Source organism: Pseudochaenichthys georgianus, chromosome 10 (genome assembly GCF_902827115.2).
Source record: "Pseudochaenichthys georgianus chromosome 10, fPseGeo1.2, whole genome shotgun sequence".
Lineage (NCBI taxonomy): Eukaryota > Metazoa > Chordata > Actinopteri > Perciformes > Channichthyidae > Pseudochaenichthys > Pseudochaenichthys georgianus.
The window spans coordinates 8,858,527-8,876,461 of record NC_047512.1 but is presented as its reverse complement, the minus strand read 5'-3'; the positions used below and the strand labels follow the sequence as shown (position 1 = coordinate 8,876,461).

General features: G+C 42.3%; 1 protein-coding gene across 1 annotated transcript in view; it reads left to right on the top strand.

Annotated features, from left to right (window-relative positions):
• Positions 1 to 5,307, top strand: part of fstl5 (follistatin-like 5) — a 191,333-nt gene extending 186,026 nt beyond the window's left edge. Inside the window, exon 16 of the mRNA XM_034092166.2 lies at positions 3,103 to 5,307. Coding sequence (XP_033948057.1) covers positions 3,103 to 3,805 — 703 coding nt within the window. The 3' untranslated portion in view covers positions 3,806 to 5,307. The remainder of the gene's footprint in view (positions 1 to 3,102) is intronic.
• Positions 5,308 to 17,935: the final 12,628 nt, after the last annotated feature.

Below are 17,935 nucleotides of genomic sequence, written 5' to 3'. Positions count from 1 at the left end.
AAATTGTAAAAAATGAAAAATACTGACAGTTGACCAAAAAATGACAAAAACAACCTACTGTACACCAAGTAATGTAGTTCACACATTACACTAGTCCTGCAATACGCACAGCTTTATGAAGTGTGTCTTCATAAAGTACATACAACGGTGTATCTGGCCCGTACTTCAGAGGGATGTTTTCTTGGATTGTGTCAACGTTATAGAAACGTTTCCACCTCATGTCCAGTGGTGGTTTATTCTGATAACTTGGGTCTCTATGCATGATGTGATTCACTGCATTATGCTAAGGCAGATGGAGGAAGCACACTTAGTTTAGAGTTGGCTCTGCATGTTCCAATGTTATTACACACTCATCATTTAGACTCGTTTACACGGTGACATAATCTGTATATTTACTCTGAACATTCAAAAGTATACAGCTGAAGTACACATAGCGCTTTAGATCACCGTGTGCATGAATGTTGTTGTTTTGCAGAAACTTGGAGCTGAGATGTCCCGCCCCGTGGGCCAGATTTGTATATTTCCGGGTCTGGTACCCAGACAGCCATTTGTCTGTTGGCAGGAACGCAGCATTGATTAGGCGATGTAGCAACATGAGCAGAGTGTGAGCAGCAGACATATTCAGCAGCTTCCGTGGATTGTTTAATGACTCGGGATTCCCTCAGCAGCAACTAGAATCCAAGCAGGACATTCTGTGGGCTGTCATTCATTAAACCATCGACCTACATTACATGTCATGTTGTTATTGAACTCTGCATGTCAGCAGAAAACCCTGTTTATTATTTGTACTCGCCGTACAGCACCCTGCAGCTGCATGCCCCTTTCCTCCGCCCGCCTCACGACAACAAGCCGGGGGAGATGTTGATTCGTTGTTTTTTCTCCAGCTGAACAAGAATTGCTGTGTTACCGATATTTGTAACTATGCAGCAGTTATCGTTCTGTTCCCCGTTTATTAATTTAGCCCTCAGGAGCCGTGACTGGACTGCAGACCACAGTGTTGAGACCCAGTCACTTTCGTAAAGTGAAAATATTGTCATGAAGATGTGTCTTTAGTTAAACGTAGCCCTGTTGTCAGAGCAGGGGGAATCGTTCATGTATTAATCATCGGCACAAAAGACAAACAGCAGCTGTCAGTTTGCTGAGAGCAATCTGCGTCTGCCAGCCCAGCTGTGTGTGAGGCCAAACAATGTCTGATTATTAATTTACAATACATGAAAACACATCCTGCTGCTGGTGAAAATACTCTTTCCATGGCAGGATCAATGCAGCATTGACCTTTAACTTCCTGCCCATTGATCTGTCACGACAGATTAAATCCAATCCAAGGCAAAGCTTTCTCAGCCGAGTCTGACGGAGCGGGAATATTAAATCAACAGTGGAGGAAAAAGATGTAGGTTTAAACTGCACAGGACATTTAAAGGTGTTTGTCTTTTGGAGCTTTTTATAATGATAAAGGTGGGGTCAACTATAATCAAGAACCTGATAAGTGTCAGAGCGCTTGTGTTCGGATGTATTCGAACTGACAGATACCAGTCACATAAAGCCAAGACATACAACCTCCTCATTGTTAAATGTTCCATGTCATTCACAGCATTATTAAAGCGGCACACACATATATATATATAAGATATATAGATAGATAGATATGTAGAAAAGCAGAACCCACAACCCTGGATTCTCCCACAGGTTTGCACCGTTAGCTAAAAGCAAATCATCAATTATAGTTTCCTATTTTAAATGTCTTCATTAAGTTCAATTTCTTAAGTGTAAACAAAGGAGAAATACAAGCTCACTATATTGTATAGCAGATGTTTGTGGGAAATCACAGAACTACTGTAACTGCAAGAAATCCTAACACACTTTTTGACATGCCAGAAACCCACCAGATAGTCCAAGGACAACAATTCTTAGAAAGGGAAAAAGACATTTGGAATACAATTTGGACGTAATCCGAAAAACTTCTACCTGGCATCACACCATTTTAAAGATCACCTTTATATTCTCCTCATTTTCGTCTGAATCAGCTCAGTGCTGCCTCCTGTCTGGACCCAGTGGTCTGAACGATCTCTGGATCAATGGCTCCCTCCGCGGGGATAATAATGTGGCTTTCAAGCAGCCATTTTCTGTTCGCAGGTACAGACAGCTTGGTGTTCAAATGGCATGAAAAATGATGAATGACGGCACGATTGAAGTGGCTGTCAGCATCGATCAGTTGGTATTCACATTTAATTGAGGCCTGTCGGCTCCTTGCATATTACCCGTCTACTTGTTCAGCTTTTAAAAGATAATGTGCCATTAGGATTCTTTGGGTTTTTCTAATGAATAGTTTTCTCACTGATCCATGGCCACATATAAAACTGCAATAATTCTATTAGAGGGGAAAGTCTAGATGATGCTCGGCTGTCAATGTGAAGATTGAAAGGGACCACTGCTATTAGTTTAATGGATCTCTCAGAGAACTATTGGATTGTTCCCTTAACATGTCTTTAAAGAAGGTTTGCCAGTCCAACAATACCAAGTGAAAGTTATAGGTAATTCAAGTTCACTACTTTTTTTTCTGGCACATTCCCGACTTATAAGTGGATGTTCTAACACAATGCATGATTGCTTTAACTTTAACTTTGGCGTCTTGTCTAAGAAGAGTGTTGTTGCACACAATTAAAATGTATTTTAGTTCAATGTGTTTCTTGTTAAGTGTGGCTGTCTTTTAATTGTTAGATTCTCTTAAACACTTCAGCCAAGGTAAGATTTAAGAGGTAAAATGTTTCCCATTGTACTGTCTTTGTTAAGAATGTTAAGCATGCTAGGTAGCACTAAACGGAGAAGATGGGATGGCGGTATTTTACTCATGAAATGATCAGATATGTTAACCATATAACATTGGATATTAAGGATCATTCTCATGGATCTCTTCACAAAGTTTCATGGCTCTCGATCCAATATATGTTGGACTTGTTCTGGACTAAAGAGGTCATTCAACCGATTGCCATCTCTCGAGCCATGATGTTAACATGGCCGAAAATCTGTCACAATTCCGCCTTCACAAGAAGTCAAAATGTGATATTGATTAAATAATTGTCTCTGTTTTTCTTTTGTCTACAGATATGGCCTCATCCTTCACAGAAATGAGCCTGTCCTCCACAAGATCGACCTGGAGACGATGTCCTATGTGAAAAACATCAGCCTACGGGAGTTCAACTGCATGCCCAAGTCCGTAGCCTACACACACCTCGGCGGTTATTACTTTGTCAACTGCAGGCCCGACTCCACCGGCGCCTCGCAGCCGCAGCTCATCGTGGACAGTGTGACGGACAGCTTGATCGGACAGAATGGAGTCGTCACCGGCACGCCGTACGTGTCTCCGGACGGCCACTACCTGGTGACCGTGGACGACAGCGACGGGCTGATGAGGATCCAGGTGGTCTCGGAACGCGGAGAGATCCAGGATCCCTTCGACATCCACACCAACCTCCACCTGTCCGACCTGGCCTTCCAGCGCTCCTTCACCGAGCTCCACCAGTACAACGTGTTCGGCAGCTCGGGACGCCAGACGGACGCTCTGTTCGTGGAGCTGAGCAGCGGCAAAGTGAAGATGATCAAGAGCCTGAAGGAGGCCACCAAGGCGTTCGAGTGGCCGTGGAGCGTCAGGAACAGGGTGATGGCCGGCAGCGGTCTGTTCGGACAGTACCTCATGACCCCCTCCCGAGACTCCCTCTTCGTTCTGGACGGACGGCTCAACAAGCTCAACTGCGAGATCACCGACGTCCTCAAAGGCAACGTGGTGGTGTGGGTCGGCGAGTCTTAGAACGCCCATTGAGCTTTGTTTCACTCAAAGGGTACTGTTGCACTGAATTCTGTTGCAGATGTTTTAATTGTTGGACCGTGATACCACAGATTCAGAAACCAAACGATTTGTATAAAAAGAAAATACACATGAGGGAGTAATTGATTGTTAATGTCTTAAAGCCAAGTTAATCATGGGTGGTTCACATTAAAGTCAACATAAAGATATTACTGGTGATCTTTTTCAGGAAAATTGGTAAACATGTGCAACGTTGCATTATTATTCACAATCGGTTATATTTAGTGTGTGGGAATGCTGTAGATAATCTCTGAACAAAACTAATATCTATCTGAATTGGCAGAAATAGATATATATATATATATGAACTGTATATGTGCGAATTTACTCTTGTACTTTTAGTTTTCCCATCCCAACTTTTTCCTGTGCCTTCAAGGAAAATTCCCCTCCGTCAGAGGAATTAGCGTAATTATTCCCCGTGTGACTGCCGACTGCACCTCCTCCTTTGACCCTCCATTCGTGGTGAGCGTGGTTCCTCACAAACCCTGCGCTCTCGTCTCTCCGCCCGTCACTGATTCAGTCTAATTAAAACGAGCCCTCGCTGTGATCCTATCCCGAGGGCCGAGTGGTCATTACGCTCTGTAACCTTTAATCCAAAATGCATAACCAGCGTTGGACGGTTCTGAATGATATATTTTCCTTTTATTAGTCCAAAGCAGAAACATGAGCGTCGGTGGCAGTGTTAGTTTAATCGTACCAGCTTTATACACTCCACATTGTGAAACTAGGGATTTAGAGCACGAGTGTGTGGGAAGAAAATCATAACTTTAACATCTCTGGACCAAAAGAAAAGAAGATCGGAAAAGCATTTAGAGTGAGCTTTTGATGACATGCATTTGCAGCATGTTTCGATGTGAAGTAATGAGGGTGGGGTTGGATTTAAGTAGAGGGTCTTTGACAAACAACTCTTTCTGGAAGCTCCTGCTGTAGACGCGTAGCCGAAGAGTGAAGCGGTTTCCTAGCTGGACACATTTCTATGCATTTTCACCCTAGCACTCTGACTCTGTGAATCACAATGGGCAACTGTATTCAGATGTAGTAAGGACTTTTGAGTTGTACAGATTATATAAAGTCATTCCGTCTCTCCCGTTTAATCTTAACTCGTATATATTTTAATTTGATTTCCAACCTTTAAACCTGACTGGACTGTACTGCTGATGATGACCTCTGACCGTGTCTCTCTATTTATGTTCTGTACATAGCGGTGGACCGTGAGTCCATTACTTTCCCATTGTATGTACAGATTGACCCAGGTTCTGTTCATAATCAACACTCTCCTTTTTAAGAAATTAAAACACAACACACAGCTTTCATTATCTGCATCCTGTACGGGCACCTTGTGATCACTATCACCGCTTTCACCGCCACATAGCCATGTCTGTATGTTCCTTCATGTGATTGTTATTTATATAGAGAAAACACGCTTGTCATTTTACCCAACAATAAAAAATAGACCATGAAAGAAAGTGTGTTATTGTTTCTTCTTTTCCTCATTAAATCCTGGAACACAAATCACACATTGACACGTTTCCTTCAGGAGTTAAAACAGCCGGTTGCCAATTATTATGCTTCAAGAACAAGGTCAAGGCTCAGTTGTGCCTTCGGGTCTGTGTATCTTGCAGGGAGGCATGACGTATAATTATAATTAACAAACAGAGAAAATACAATTGTAAAACATGAAGATCTCTAAACTTAATCACAAAGAAAGCAGGGCAGCATGGGTGATAGTAGCTTATCATGTTATGCCAAATATATTTAAATAATGTATGAAAACCCTGAACTGTTGAGGATGCTTCTGAATCAAACTCAACAACAGCTCACCCACAAGTGATAAGTATTTAAGTTATTTAAACAGAATAACTCTCCAGCCTTGTGATCACTATAAGTGCTTTGCATTTTATTCTCATTTATAGTTATACAAACATAATTAATAGGTTGTTAAAACATGACTTGGTTAAGGATGTCACAAACACTTAGTATATTTAGTATATTAGTACACTAGGTATTTGAAAAAAAGTCATACAAATATAATATATTATTTAAAATAAACAAGTGGCATAAAATGGCATGGTATAGTATGTCACAAGAAATGTCAGAGTAAGTTATAAGAAACCATGTTATATTGTGCATTTTGTAATGAGGTCTTTATGACAGACCTTTCTTAAAGGTAGGGTAGGTAAGAATGGAGAAACCAGCTTGAGTGCGCTAGAATTTGAAAGTACACAACCGGAAAAAAATCTGCCCCTTCCTTCAGACTTCCTTACAGAGCCCCGCCTCCAACACACACGAACGCGCAAATGACCAATGAGGGCACGAGATAAGTTTGTGCACAGATAGAAGGCTGACAGGCAGGTAGGCCATCCAGTTACTTGAGCCGGGCCGGCTCAGATGATTGGTCGTGCTTTTTACAGCGCCACGGCTTCCACAGATGACATTTGTTCGTGACATTTATTGTCAAAGCATTTAATGTATTCATAGCTATCGGGATGTTAAGAGCATTCCATGGAATATAACAAAAAAGTGTTTCTGAAGTGAATTACCTACCCCACCTTTAAGTCATAAAACAAATCATAGTAAAGTATTTCATAAAAGGAGTATGGAACAGTGTAATATAAAGAAATCTGTCAAATATATACTAAACAAGTTATAGTCAGCATAGTATTGTCATAACATCGAACATGGTAAAGTGTGTCATAAATTGATAAAACAATAAATGGGTGTAAGCGAAGTATGTCATTACAATTTCCAAATATTATAGAATGTAATTACATATGAGTATGAATTAATGTGACTTTTTTAAAGACATTATTAGGACATGGGTTTCTATAAAAAAAATAAAAGTAATAGGATAGTATGTCGTCATGATGACCGAAAGAACGAGATTGCAGGTGGCTGGCGTCTCCCTTAGCGATAAGGGGAGAAGTTCAGTCATCCGGGAGGGACTCGGAGTTGAACCACTCCTCCTTCGCGTCGAAAGGAGCCAGTTGAGGTGGGCACCTAGTAAGGATGCCACCTGGGCATTCCAGGCACGTCCAGCTGGGAAGCGACCAAGGGGTAGACCTAGGACCAGGTGGAGGGATTATATCTCTTCGCTGGCCTGAGAGCGCCTTGGGATCCCCCAGTCAGAGCTGGTTGATGTCGCCAGGGAAAAGGAAGGTTGGGGCTCTCTGCTGGAACTGCTACCCCCGCGACCCGACCACGAATAAGCGGGATGGATGGATGGATGGATGTCATTGAACAAGTTGCCTTACACTGGCTCCCTATAGAACACAGGATAGAATTTTAAATTATTCTTCTAGCCTACAAAGCCCTTAATGGGCAGGCGCCATCTTACCTTAAAGAACTCATTGTACCCTACTGTCCTACTAGGGCATTGCGTTCCAAGAATGCAGGGTTGTTGGTTGTTCCTAGAGTCTCTAAAAGTACAATGGGAGCCAGAGCCTTTTCTTATCAAGCTCCACATTTGTGGAATCAGCTCCCAGTTTGTGTTCGGGCGGCAGACACCCTATCCGTTTTTAAGAGTGCGCTTAAGACCTTCCTTTTTGATAAAGCTTATAGTTAGGGCTGATTAGATTCAGCCCCTAGTTTTGCTGATATAGACTTAGTTTGTCGGGGGACATCTTACTTCTTCCTTCTCTCTGTCTGTACCTGTGTACTCTCATGTTCCGATTAACCCAGCTTCCCCAAATGTCTTTCTTTTTGGTGTCTATATACGCCGGGATCCGGAGTCATGGATGATCCTGCGGTCCTGTGTCCTGGATCGCGAGCCCTGGATCTTGAGTCGTGGCTGTGGTCCTGGATCATCGGTCCTGGATGGATATCCTCGTGGATTCATCTTCCTATTATACACACATGCATTTCCAAACATTTGGACTACCTATGTTGCAAATGTATTATCTTTTCAATTTACACACGGCATCTATTGCACGTCTGTCCGTCCTGGGAGAGGGATCCCTCCTCTGCTGCTCTCCCTGAGGTTTCTCCCATGTTCCCTTTAAACTGTGGGTTTTCTCCGGAAGTTTTTCCTTGTACGATGTGAGGGTCTAAGGACAGAGGGTGTCATATTGTCAAACTGATATTCTGTACACACTGTGAAGACCACTGAGACAAATGTAACATTTGTGATATTGGGCTATATAAATAAACATTGATTGATTGATTGATTGATTGAACAAGTCATATTGAAGTATAAATAGTAGTGTGGAAGAGTTTAGTATGTCAAAAATAATCACTGTAAAATAATTCATAAAGAAAATTATTAAAAAAATTATAGTATTTATGATATGTGGATACAACTAAATTAAAGTATATTATATAAATGAAAAAAACAGTCATAGTAGCCTATATGTTTTTATAACTTTTTTATTTTCGTATGATATGATATTAATATATTTGTATGACATAGTATATTATGGCTATTTATTTACATTTTTGATAACGCTTTTTTTGACAAAGCCTATTTTACTAGAAATATTATATAGTCAAAAACTCACAGTATAGAAGTCATAGCACAGTTGTAAGTCTATATCATGCATATACACATAAGTATATGTAATTGTAAACTATGTCATAAATATATTTGTTGGGGGGTGTTACGTTCCCTGGTAGATCTAGGGGTACCAAGGGAAGTAGCGACACACCAGATAGCTGGACGAGAGAAAAAGGAGAGGAAACTCAAGGCTCAAGGAGTTTAAGTGAGGTTTTAATAAGAACATAAGTGAGGCGGCTCACCAGCCAAATTACAACACAAGACTACAATAAACATCACACAACCAAGCTGGGTCTCACACAGAGACATGCAGCCAGACGAGAAGGAGAGAAAGAAGGGGCCTCACTGCCGTCCTCCTCCGGTCCTATATGGAAGCCGTGATTGTTAATTAGGAGCACCTGGGGAGAGGCTGCACCTGGGGACAATCAGAGGGAGAGAGGAAAACACACACACCACCACACACACACTACGGCACGTAACACTTCCCCCCATAAAACACACCTTATACTGCTCACCAGCAGCCAACACCGGAGCAACACATGGAATACATGGAACACACACACCACTCACTGAACACAGATCCGCATCGCTCTGAGCTAGGTCCACACCCACCGCTTCAGAGACGGAAACACCCACAGCACTGTCACAGACGGATGCAGAACTTAACTGCACCACACCACTCTGTCGCATCGCAACCGGGTGCCGGTCTTTTGGCTTTTCCAGAGCAGTTGCCACCTGCTCCTTCCGAGCTACACACTCTGCCTCTAGATGACCAGGATCAAGACAAAAGAAACACAATTTATTTTTCTTGGGTCCTGGAAGAGAAGCAGAATGAGCCTGTGTGGCACGCCTGTTACGAGCTTTCCGGAAACCAAAACGATGAGGAGAATCGCTCTGAGCCAAAAGCTCAAGCCCTTCCTCATCCGCCATAGTGGTGGCCTGCTTTCGCTTCCAAGCTGCACAGTCTGCTATCATATGACCTGGGTCAAGACAAAAAAAACAAGCTCTGTCTATCCTGGGACCTAACAATGGAACACTGGCACAGGGAACATCATTATTAGGAGCTCTCCGATAAGTGTCCCGCTGAGGAGGGTCCCGCTGAAACAAAACGCTCCTGTGTATCAGCGCACTCTCGTCTGCCAGAGTGGCAGCCTGCTGAAGGGTAGTCACTCTCTGCTCATTGAGGTAGACTACCGTACGCTCCGGTACACAGTTTTTGAACTCCTCTACCAGCATCAGCTCACATACTGAAGCGATGTCATCCGCTTTACATGCTCTACACCACCTGTCAAAGAGGACTTTCTTCTCCCTCGCGAAGTCCACGTATGTTTGGCCAGCAGCTTTCTTCATGCCGCGAAAACCCTGCCTGTAGGCCTCAGGCACCAGCTCATATGCCCTGAGAATAGCACCTTTCACCTTGTCATACTCCAAACTATCCTCGACAGAAAGAGAAGAGCAAGCCGCTTGAGCCTTGCCGACTAGCTTGCACTGTACGAGTATGGCCCACACGTCTTCTGGCCAGAGCAGGGCAGCAGCAATGCGCTCAAATGCACTAAAGAACATCTCCACTTCCGACTCCAGAAAGACAGGGACCGGCTGAATGTTGCTACCAGCATCAAAAGCAGCAGCAGAACCTGAAGGTGTAACGGCAGAATCACCCACCACAGCTGCTTGGAGCTCTAGCTGACGCATCCGGACAGCAGTGTCTGCCTCCAACTTCCTGATCTCCAGCTCCTGCCTGAGCTGAAACTCTCGCTCACACTCACGCTCCTCCCTCTCACACTGGAGACGAGCCATACGCACTTTTACCCTGGCATCTAATTTAGACCCCATAGTAACGGCTACTTACAAATATTATTATTTATTTATTTACAAACTTCCCCAGATCCTGCCCACCAAACTTTACCTAACTATCTTCTGGAGCGTGCCGGGCTCGAGGCGACTTTAAAGGCAAACATCAGCGGCCAAAACCCTGAATCGCCTGCCCCCAACAGGGAATGAATCCCCACCCAGGATTACCCCGAAAATAAAAAAGGCAAAATAAAAAATGAGTGCCTGAAGGAAGGACTGATTCAGTCCAGCTAGACACTCCCCTGTCTAAACTGAGGAAGCTGTTCAACAGGAAGACACTTCACAGCCACTCTTACACCTATATACACACTACTGCTCACCACCACACACAATATCAACACTAACCAACAACCAAATACTCACTCTTTGTCTCAAAGATTGGACGAGCCCCCATGTTACGTTCCCTGGTAGATCTAGGGGTACCAAGGGAAGTAGCGACACACCAGATAGCTGGACGAGAGAAAAAGGAGAGGAAACTCAAGGCTCAAGGAGTTTAAGTGAGGTTTTAATAAGAACATAAGTGAGGCGGCTCACCAGCCAAATTACAACACAAGACTACAATAAACATCACACAACCAAGCTGGGTCTCACACAGAGACATGCTGCACACATGCAGCCAGACGAGAAGGAGAGAAAGAAGGGGCCTCACTGCCGTCCTCCTCCGGTCCTATATGGAAGCCGTGATTGTTAATTAGGAGCACCTGGGGAGAGGCTGCACCTGGGGACAATCAGAGGGAGAGAGGAAAACACACACACACCACCACACACACACTACGGCACGTAACAGGGGGCAACATTTCTGTGCTGAAAACATTTCAACATGTTTCAGTCAATGACACTTTCAGACCGAGTGTTATTCTCCTCTCCGGGTTTATTCATCTTACAAAATGTATGTGGCTGCAGGTTGTGTCAGGCGTTTTGGATAAAAGTATCCTCCAAACTGCACGAGGCTGCACACTTATCTTTGGATCCACGTGGAGAGATGCTTCCATGTGAACAACTCCTCCAACAGATACACATGTTACACCGGTAATACAATGTCCGACACTTTCCTCTGTATTTTGCCACCACTAAAGCCGCTCTATAGCTAGGTCGATTATTTTTTAATCTGACTCAATATATTTCAGAAGTCACTAATTATAGCACCATTAGTCTGACCACCAGCAGACACCGACATCTTTTGAAATGAATAGTGACATTAAAAGCGTGGCATTTGAAGAAGAAATGTGTTTAAAAAAAGGGCAATATAAAGAAATTGTCCAGGTTGGTACGCTGTATAGAGAACCGCAGTGACGCGTCCTAAAACCCGGAAGTAAGTTAGCATTTTTAGCACTTCCGGTTCCTTCGTCAAAAAAGCAATGTATTTTCTCCATAGGGTTTTGGAAAATAGCTCGAAATAAGGTCTGTGGTTGACACAAATTTAAGAGATAAATCACGTTTTATTCTACGACAGTAGATACATCAGCAGTGACCCCACTAGTGATTTGTGAAGAGTTTACGTGTCTGAAAAACGATGGTTGTTACCGAGTGGCTGAATAGGACTACAGAAATGGTCGAGTCCGTTGTACGTCATTACGCCTACACACGTAAACACTCCCGCTAAGTTTGTTTTCCCCTGTGTTCTGCTTGAAAGCAAGTACCTGCCTATCTTTAGTAGCCTATCTGTAGTCTCTTTAGTATCTGTATATCTATATCTTACCATTATAATCTCTATTTTTGAAATGGTCATTTTTAACACCGTAGTTTTATAAATTATAGAACAATTAATTACCAGTGTTTTCCAATTTTACTCGGCAGTTCGTTTCGTTGGCTAACGTTAGCTAAAGCTAGCGCTACTAGTTAGCTACGCAATGGTTTGTTGCTTTGCTCCGGGTTGCAGCCACAGGTCTTCGCATGAAACGTGCTCGTTCTATCGTTTCCCGGCCAATGTTTTCCAAAGGAGAGTCTGGATTCGTGCCATGAGGTAAGCTGACGTTACATTGTTGTCCATGTCACGGTGAAATGTAAATGATGGGTAGTGTATCGCCGTTTTAGAGATGGCACTGCTGAAAAGACCGCAACATAAGTAAAGATAATGAATACATCCTATTAAAACCTGTGTGGCTTATATGATAAGTCTAATTAGTACAAGCAGCATAACGTTTCACCATGTAACTAAAGATTGTAGTCAGGGAAATCAGTTTGACATATTGAACTAATAACAAATCACCTCTGGCTGGCAGAGAACTCTCTGCTCCATAGCTTCTCTTGGACGTAACATCACATGTACATTTTACATTTATACTCAATTTAATATTCCATCCCTCACATACTTTTGTATATATAATAACTTATATTTTGTTTTTCTTGTTATGCTGCTGCAACACAAACATTTCCCCAATTGGGATCAATACAGTAATATCTTAATTAAGAAATATAACTATTATAATCAGTGTAGCAGCTGACACCTATTTTCAATATGGATTAATCTACCTTTATTTCTTTAGTTCAATTTTGATCTATAAAAATGTCAAAATAGTGAAAATGTTCACGAGACAAAGTGCAAGGTTATATTTTTAGATGTTTTGTTTTAGCCTATGTACTGTATGTCTTAATGCTCTTATTTGTGACGATGTGACTTCCATGGAACTAATATTTTATATCTTCCCAACAGACGAGCTGACAGGAAGCCTAACCCCCTAAACGCACCAGGAGCGTCTGCGCCGTGTTACGGCTGCGCCGCGGCGGTCGTAAGGATCGCGGCCACTCTAGTCAATGGGTGCTGTTCCACCACACGCGCCGCGTTACGGCTCAGACGCGTCCCAGAAGCGGCTCGGCGCAGCGCTTCTCTAAAATTAGGATGAATCCTATTTTTGCCGCGGCGCAGCCGTAAGGTAAGGTCGGACAGGCAGCCCCCCCCTCGCAGGAAGTGGAAAGGTGAGCATCCGGGCCAGGCCCATCCCGCGTATATACTAATTTAGCAGACCCCCCTCCTTCATCACAACACCTCCACTACGATACGCACAATGGACGACGAGGAGTTCATAATGGAAGTGGAGAAACACACCATTGTATACGATGTAACCAATGCTTTTTACAAGGACAACATCAGAAAGGACAAGGCCTGGTTTTTAGTCGCTGCAGTTTGTGGAGTGGAAGGTAACAACTACATATTAATGTTTTAAAGTTAATTAAGAACTGCGAGGCTGCACACACGACGCTCCGCTTCCGCAACGTTTTGAAACGCGCCTGGTGTGTTAGGTCGCAGGAGGAGGTCGCAGCGTGGCGCAGCCGCAACGTAACGCGGCGCAGACGCTCCTGGTGCGTTTAGGGGGTAACACTCTAACAACCACAATATTGCAAAGGCGAGTAAATGTAAATTAAAAACGATTCACAATTTCTTAATTTCTTCTTCTTTCTTGCAGTGAGGTGAAGCTGACCTTGCACTTGGTGCCAGTAAGGATGCTCCTCACGCAGGCTGAATGTTTCTCTTCCTTACTGTCACAGAAGCCCTTGATTTGCAATGCTTCACTAATTGTCATTTCCCTGGCTCCGTAGGGACACTTTACCTCCAGCACAGCGGGAGACCCTTCCAGACCATCTGGAGATGCCCCCAACACTCCTGATTGGGAGAGTCACAAACCTGACTCATGGACCTGCATCTGGGTTGCAGTGGTGAATGCCCTGACGCCCTCACATTCATTCATAGTCCCCCACTGTACAGACAAAACACCACCAAGGGTCTGTTGTTGCCCTAGCACCCTGGCAATAAGGGAAGCAGTCACACGCTTTGACCTCAGGACAGCTCCAACGTTGCTGCCAGTCAACCTTCCTTTCCTGAACAAATGCCAGTTCGGGTTGGTTCGCTGACCAGTGGTAGCCACCTGCATTGCCCTCTGTTGCTCCTCAGACAATGCCATGCTTGCCACAATTGCCTCAGGTCCCTGATGCCCAACAGATTTGAGAATTTCAGGAACAGTAAGTGTTTCCAAGCTGTAGTGTTCCTCTTCTGGCTCGAGGGAGAGAAGCCAAGACATTCCTGAGATCCTGCCCCGAGTCTGTCCCTCAGCCAGTCACGATCTTCGGAGGTGGGCTCTCTTGTCAGCGGGTTGAATGAGTTATTGGTTGGAGGAAATAGCTCCTCCACTGAATGCGTACGTTTAGCTGCCTTTGGCTTCTCACTGACAGCAGGGGGTGTCACGTCAGTGCAGCTGAAAGTGTGGATGGCAAAGGTGGCTAATGCAGCCGCATGACTGCATTTCCATTCTCCACATGGGCATTCACATTTTGTGGAGAGAATTCCCTCTTCTCCTGTAGATACCTGTGGTGGTGGGATTGTTTTATTATTTAAAATATATTTACATTTGTAATGCCTTCCCAATTATCCCTTTAATTGTTTATAGCCTACTGTATGTTTATTTCATGGATATTTCTGTGTTTTCTGGTGTGTAAAATGTGTAATCTTGGGGCCTCTTCTCTTTAACGTCTACATGCTACCACTGGCTCAGATAATGAAGAACAACAAAATAAGTTACCATAGCTATGCAGATGACACACAAATCTACGTAACCATTTCACCAGGAGACTATGCTCCAATTCAAACACTGAGTTAGTGCATTGAACAAATCAATGACTGGATGTGTCAGAACTTTCTCCAATTAAACAAAGATAAAACTGAGGTAATGGTTTTTGGAGCCAAGGTGGAACGTATAAAAGTTAGCGCTGAGCTTCAGTGTGCAATGTTCAAACCAACAGATAAAGCCAGAAATCTAGGTGTAGTCATGGACTCTGACCTGAGTTTCAACAGTCACATTAAAACAGTTACTAAATCAGCCTACTATCACCTAAAGAACATATCTAGGATTAAAAGACTAATGTCACAGCAGGATTTGGAAAAACTTGTCCCGTTATCTTCAGTAGACTGGACTACTGCAATGGTGTCTTCACAGGTCTCACTAAAACATCTATTAGAAAGCTGCAGCTGGTTCAGAACGCTGCTGCTCGAGTCCTCACTAACACTAAGAAAGTGGATCACATCACTCCTGTTCTGAAGTCTTTACACTGGCTTCCTGTGTGTCAAAGAATAGATTTCAAAATACTGCTGCTGGTTTATAAAGCACTGAATGGTTTAGGCCCAAAATACATTTCTGACCTCCTGCTAAACTATGAACCATCCAGATCTCTCAGGTCTTCAGGGACTGGTCAGCTTTCTGTCCCCAGAGTCAGAACTAAACATGGAGAAGCAGCGTTCAGTTATTATGCTCCAAACATCTGGAACAAACTCCCTGAAACCTGCAGGTCCGCTGCAACTCTGACTACTTTTAAATCCAGCAAGAAGACTTTTCTTTTTGCCGCTGCTTTTAATTGAACTATTCACATCTTAAACTGCACTGTAACTTTTATCCATGTATTTTTTCTTTTAATGTTTATTTTATTAGCTTTTCTTTTTAATGATTTCTTAATGTCTCTGATTTTTTGTAAAGCACTTTGAATTGCCATGTGTTGAAAAGTGCTATATAAATAAACTTGCCTTGCCTAATAAAGATTTCATGTGACACATAAAATGGATTTGTTGATGGGAATTAATGTGAATAAATTAACTCTAGGTTAACGGTACTCTTGCTATAACTACTCACCGACACTCTATAAACCTTGTCCCTCATGCTAGCCCTGACAACACCGGTAAGCACACCTTCATCTAGGCTGCCCGTGTCCTGACTTGTAGTGGTTCTCTCCTCTATCTCCATTCTTCTTGTCATCTTTGTAAAACGATATCAGACTGGTAATTGACACAGCCATGACTTCTAGTTAAATTCAGTGTGGCTAAAATGAAAAGCTTTGTTAAAATATGCAAGCACGCGGAAGTCAAAGTCAGCTTTATTGTAAACAAATTCTACATGTGTTATACATCCAGAAATATCGTTTCCCACAGTGTGACATGTAGCCTATACATAAAACAAAAAGGGCCTAGATAAACGGGGTATACAGTTTAAAATGTTAATATATTTAAAGTGTTCAAAGTGCAGTTTCAGTGCAAGTCAGTTGAAACGATCTTAAGTTGGCGTGACGTTAAAGTCGTGCGACCCTGCTGCTGTACTGGCTTGTAGTTCGTTTATAGCATAACGTTAGCATTTCGCTTTTGGCGACTAGATTTATGATTCAAAAATTATAAAAGTAGGAGAGACATGTGGAGATTATCCGGCTGAACAAAACGTGATCCTTCTCTTAAATGTGTGTCAACCACAGACCTTATTTCGAGCTATTTTCCAAAATTCTATGGAGAAATTGCATTGCGTTTTTGACGAAGGAACCGGAAGAAGTTTACATCCGGGTTTTAGGACGCGTCACTGCGGTTCTCTATTGCTCTGGTATATATATGTAACAGTGTAAATAATGAATGTTTGTTTTATTAAATCCTGTTAAACTGGGACGACAGCCATAGTTTTGTCATTTTATTTTATTTTGAAAAGCCGCAGCCGGAAGCTAGTGTTGCGCTGAATGTGGTGCATTTTGGGAATCCGTCAGTGTCAGAGGATTCTTAGCTTTGGGTGAATTGCTCTGTTCACTCAGTTGTAAATATAATAATAATTGTGATATACGTGTACTATTCTGTGTATAATCCATCTGCATTTATTGGTTATATTTAATGTTTAGCTAAATGTCTTTAGATTCCGTAGTGTATCACTTTTTAAAAGAATTGTACATAAACAGAGTGAGCCGTTTTCCAGCTAACTAGTTAGCCGCTAACGTTGTGGAGGAGTGCATGTGACATTTACATCACTGATGAAACTTTCCTTTGTAGAGCAACATCTCACTGAACTGTGGCTAAACTGTGGATCTGTGTGTCTATTCCATGGTTTGCAGGTATGTTTATTTTGAGCTGTTAAATGTGTTATTGAATACTGTTCATCTAAGTAATTTGATTAATCTTTATTGTCACAATTACAAACTAAATTGTTTTATGTTTGTAATAAATATTATTGGGTTTCATTATATTTGTATTTAGAATCCTTTTTCTCTAAACAAATGATAGCACTATACAATCAGTGTAAAAGTGTTAGAGGATTCTTAGCTTTGGAATAAAAGCTGATTGATATCTCAAACTGACTCCAGTGAAGTACAAGAAAGCAACTTATTTGTTTAATATTTGTGTTAACACTGCAGTACTTGCAGTGAATGAAAAACAGTTGAACACCCTTTCTTTGCACATTCTACTCACAAAACCAATACAAAGATAAGCACAAGTTAAGATGTATATATGATACACATATGAATAACTTAAAAATATAATTAAATGTGTAGACAATACTCATGCCTTCTCTCACATACAGATAACTGAAGCTAAAGCAAAGAAGTTATTTTAATTACTTCAAGTATCGTTATTGAACTTAAACAGAAAATGCTATTTCAGTTTTTTAAATGTTTATATATATTTTGTATGTGTACATACAGCAGTATAATTGTTAGGGATGCTCCGATCGCCAATTTCGGGGCCGATCGCCGGAATCAGTATCGGCCGATACCGATCGCCGATCCGATCGAGTGGGCGGGGCCTAAATGGAAGATTTAAACATCACTTTAAATCTTCCATTTAAAGTGATGTTTAAACTCAGTTAATGGGGCTCATTCACTGGAGCTTCCACAAACAACAATCAACTTAATTATTACATTCAAATGAAGTACATTATTCAAGTTTACATTCACTTTGGAGAATAACACGGGAGAAATGAGCGGAATCTCTCTCTCTCTCTCTC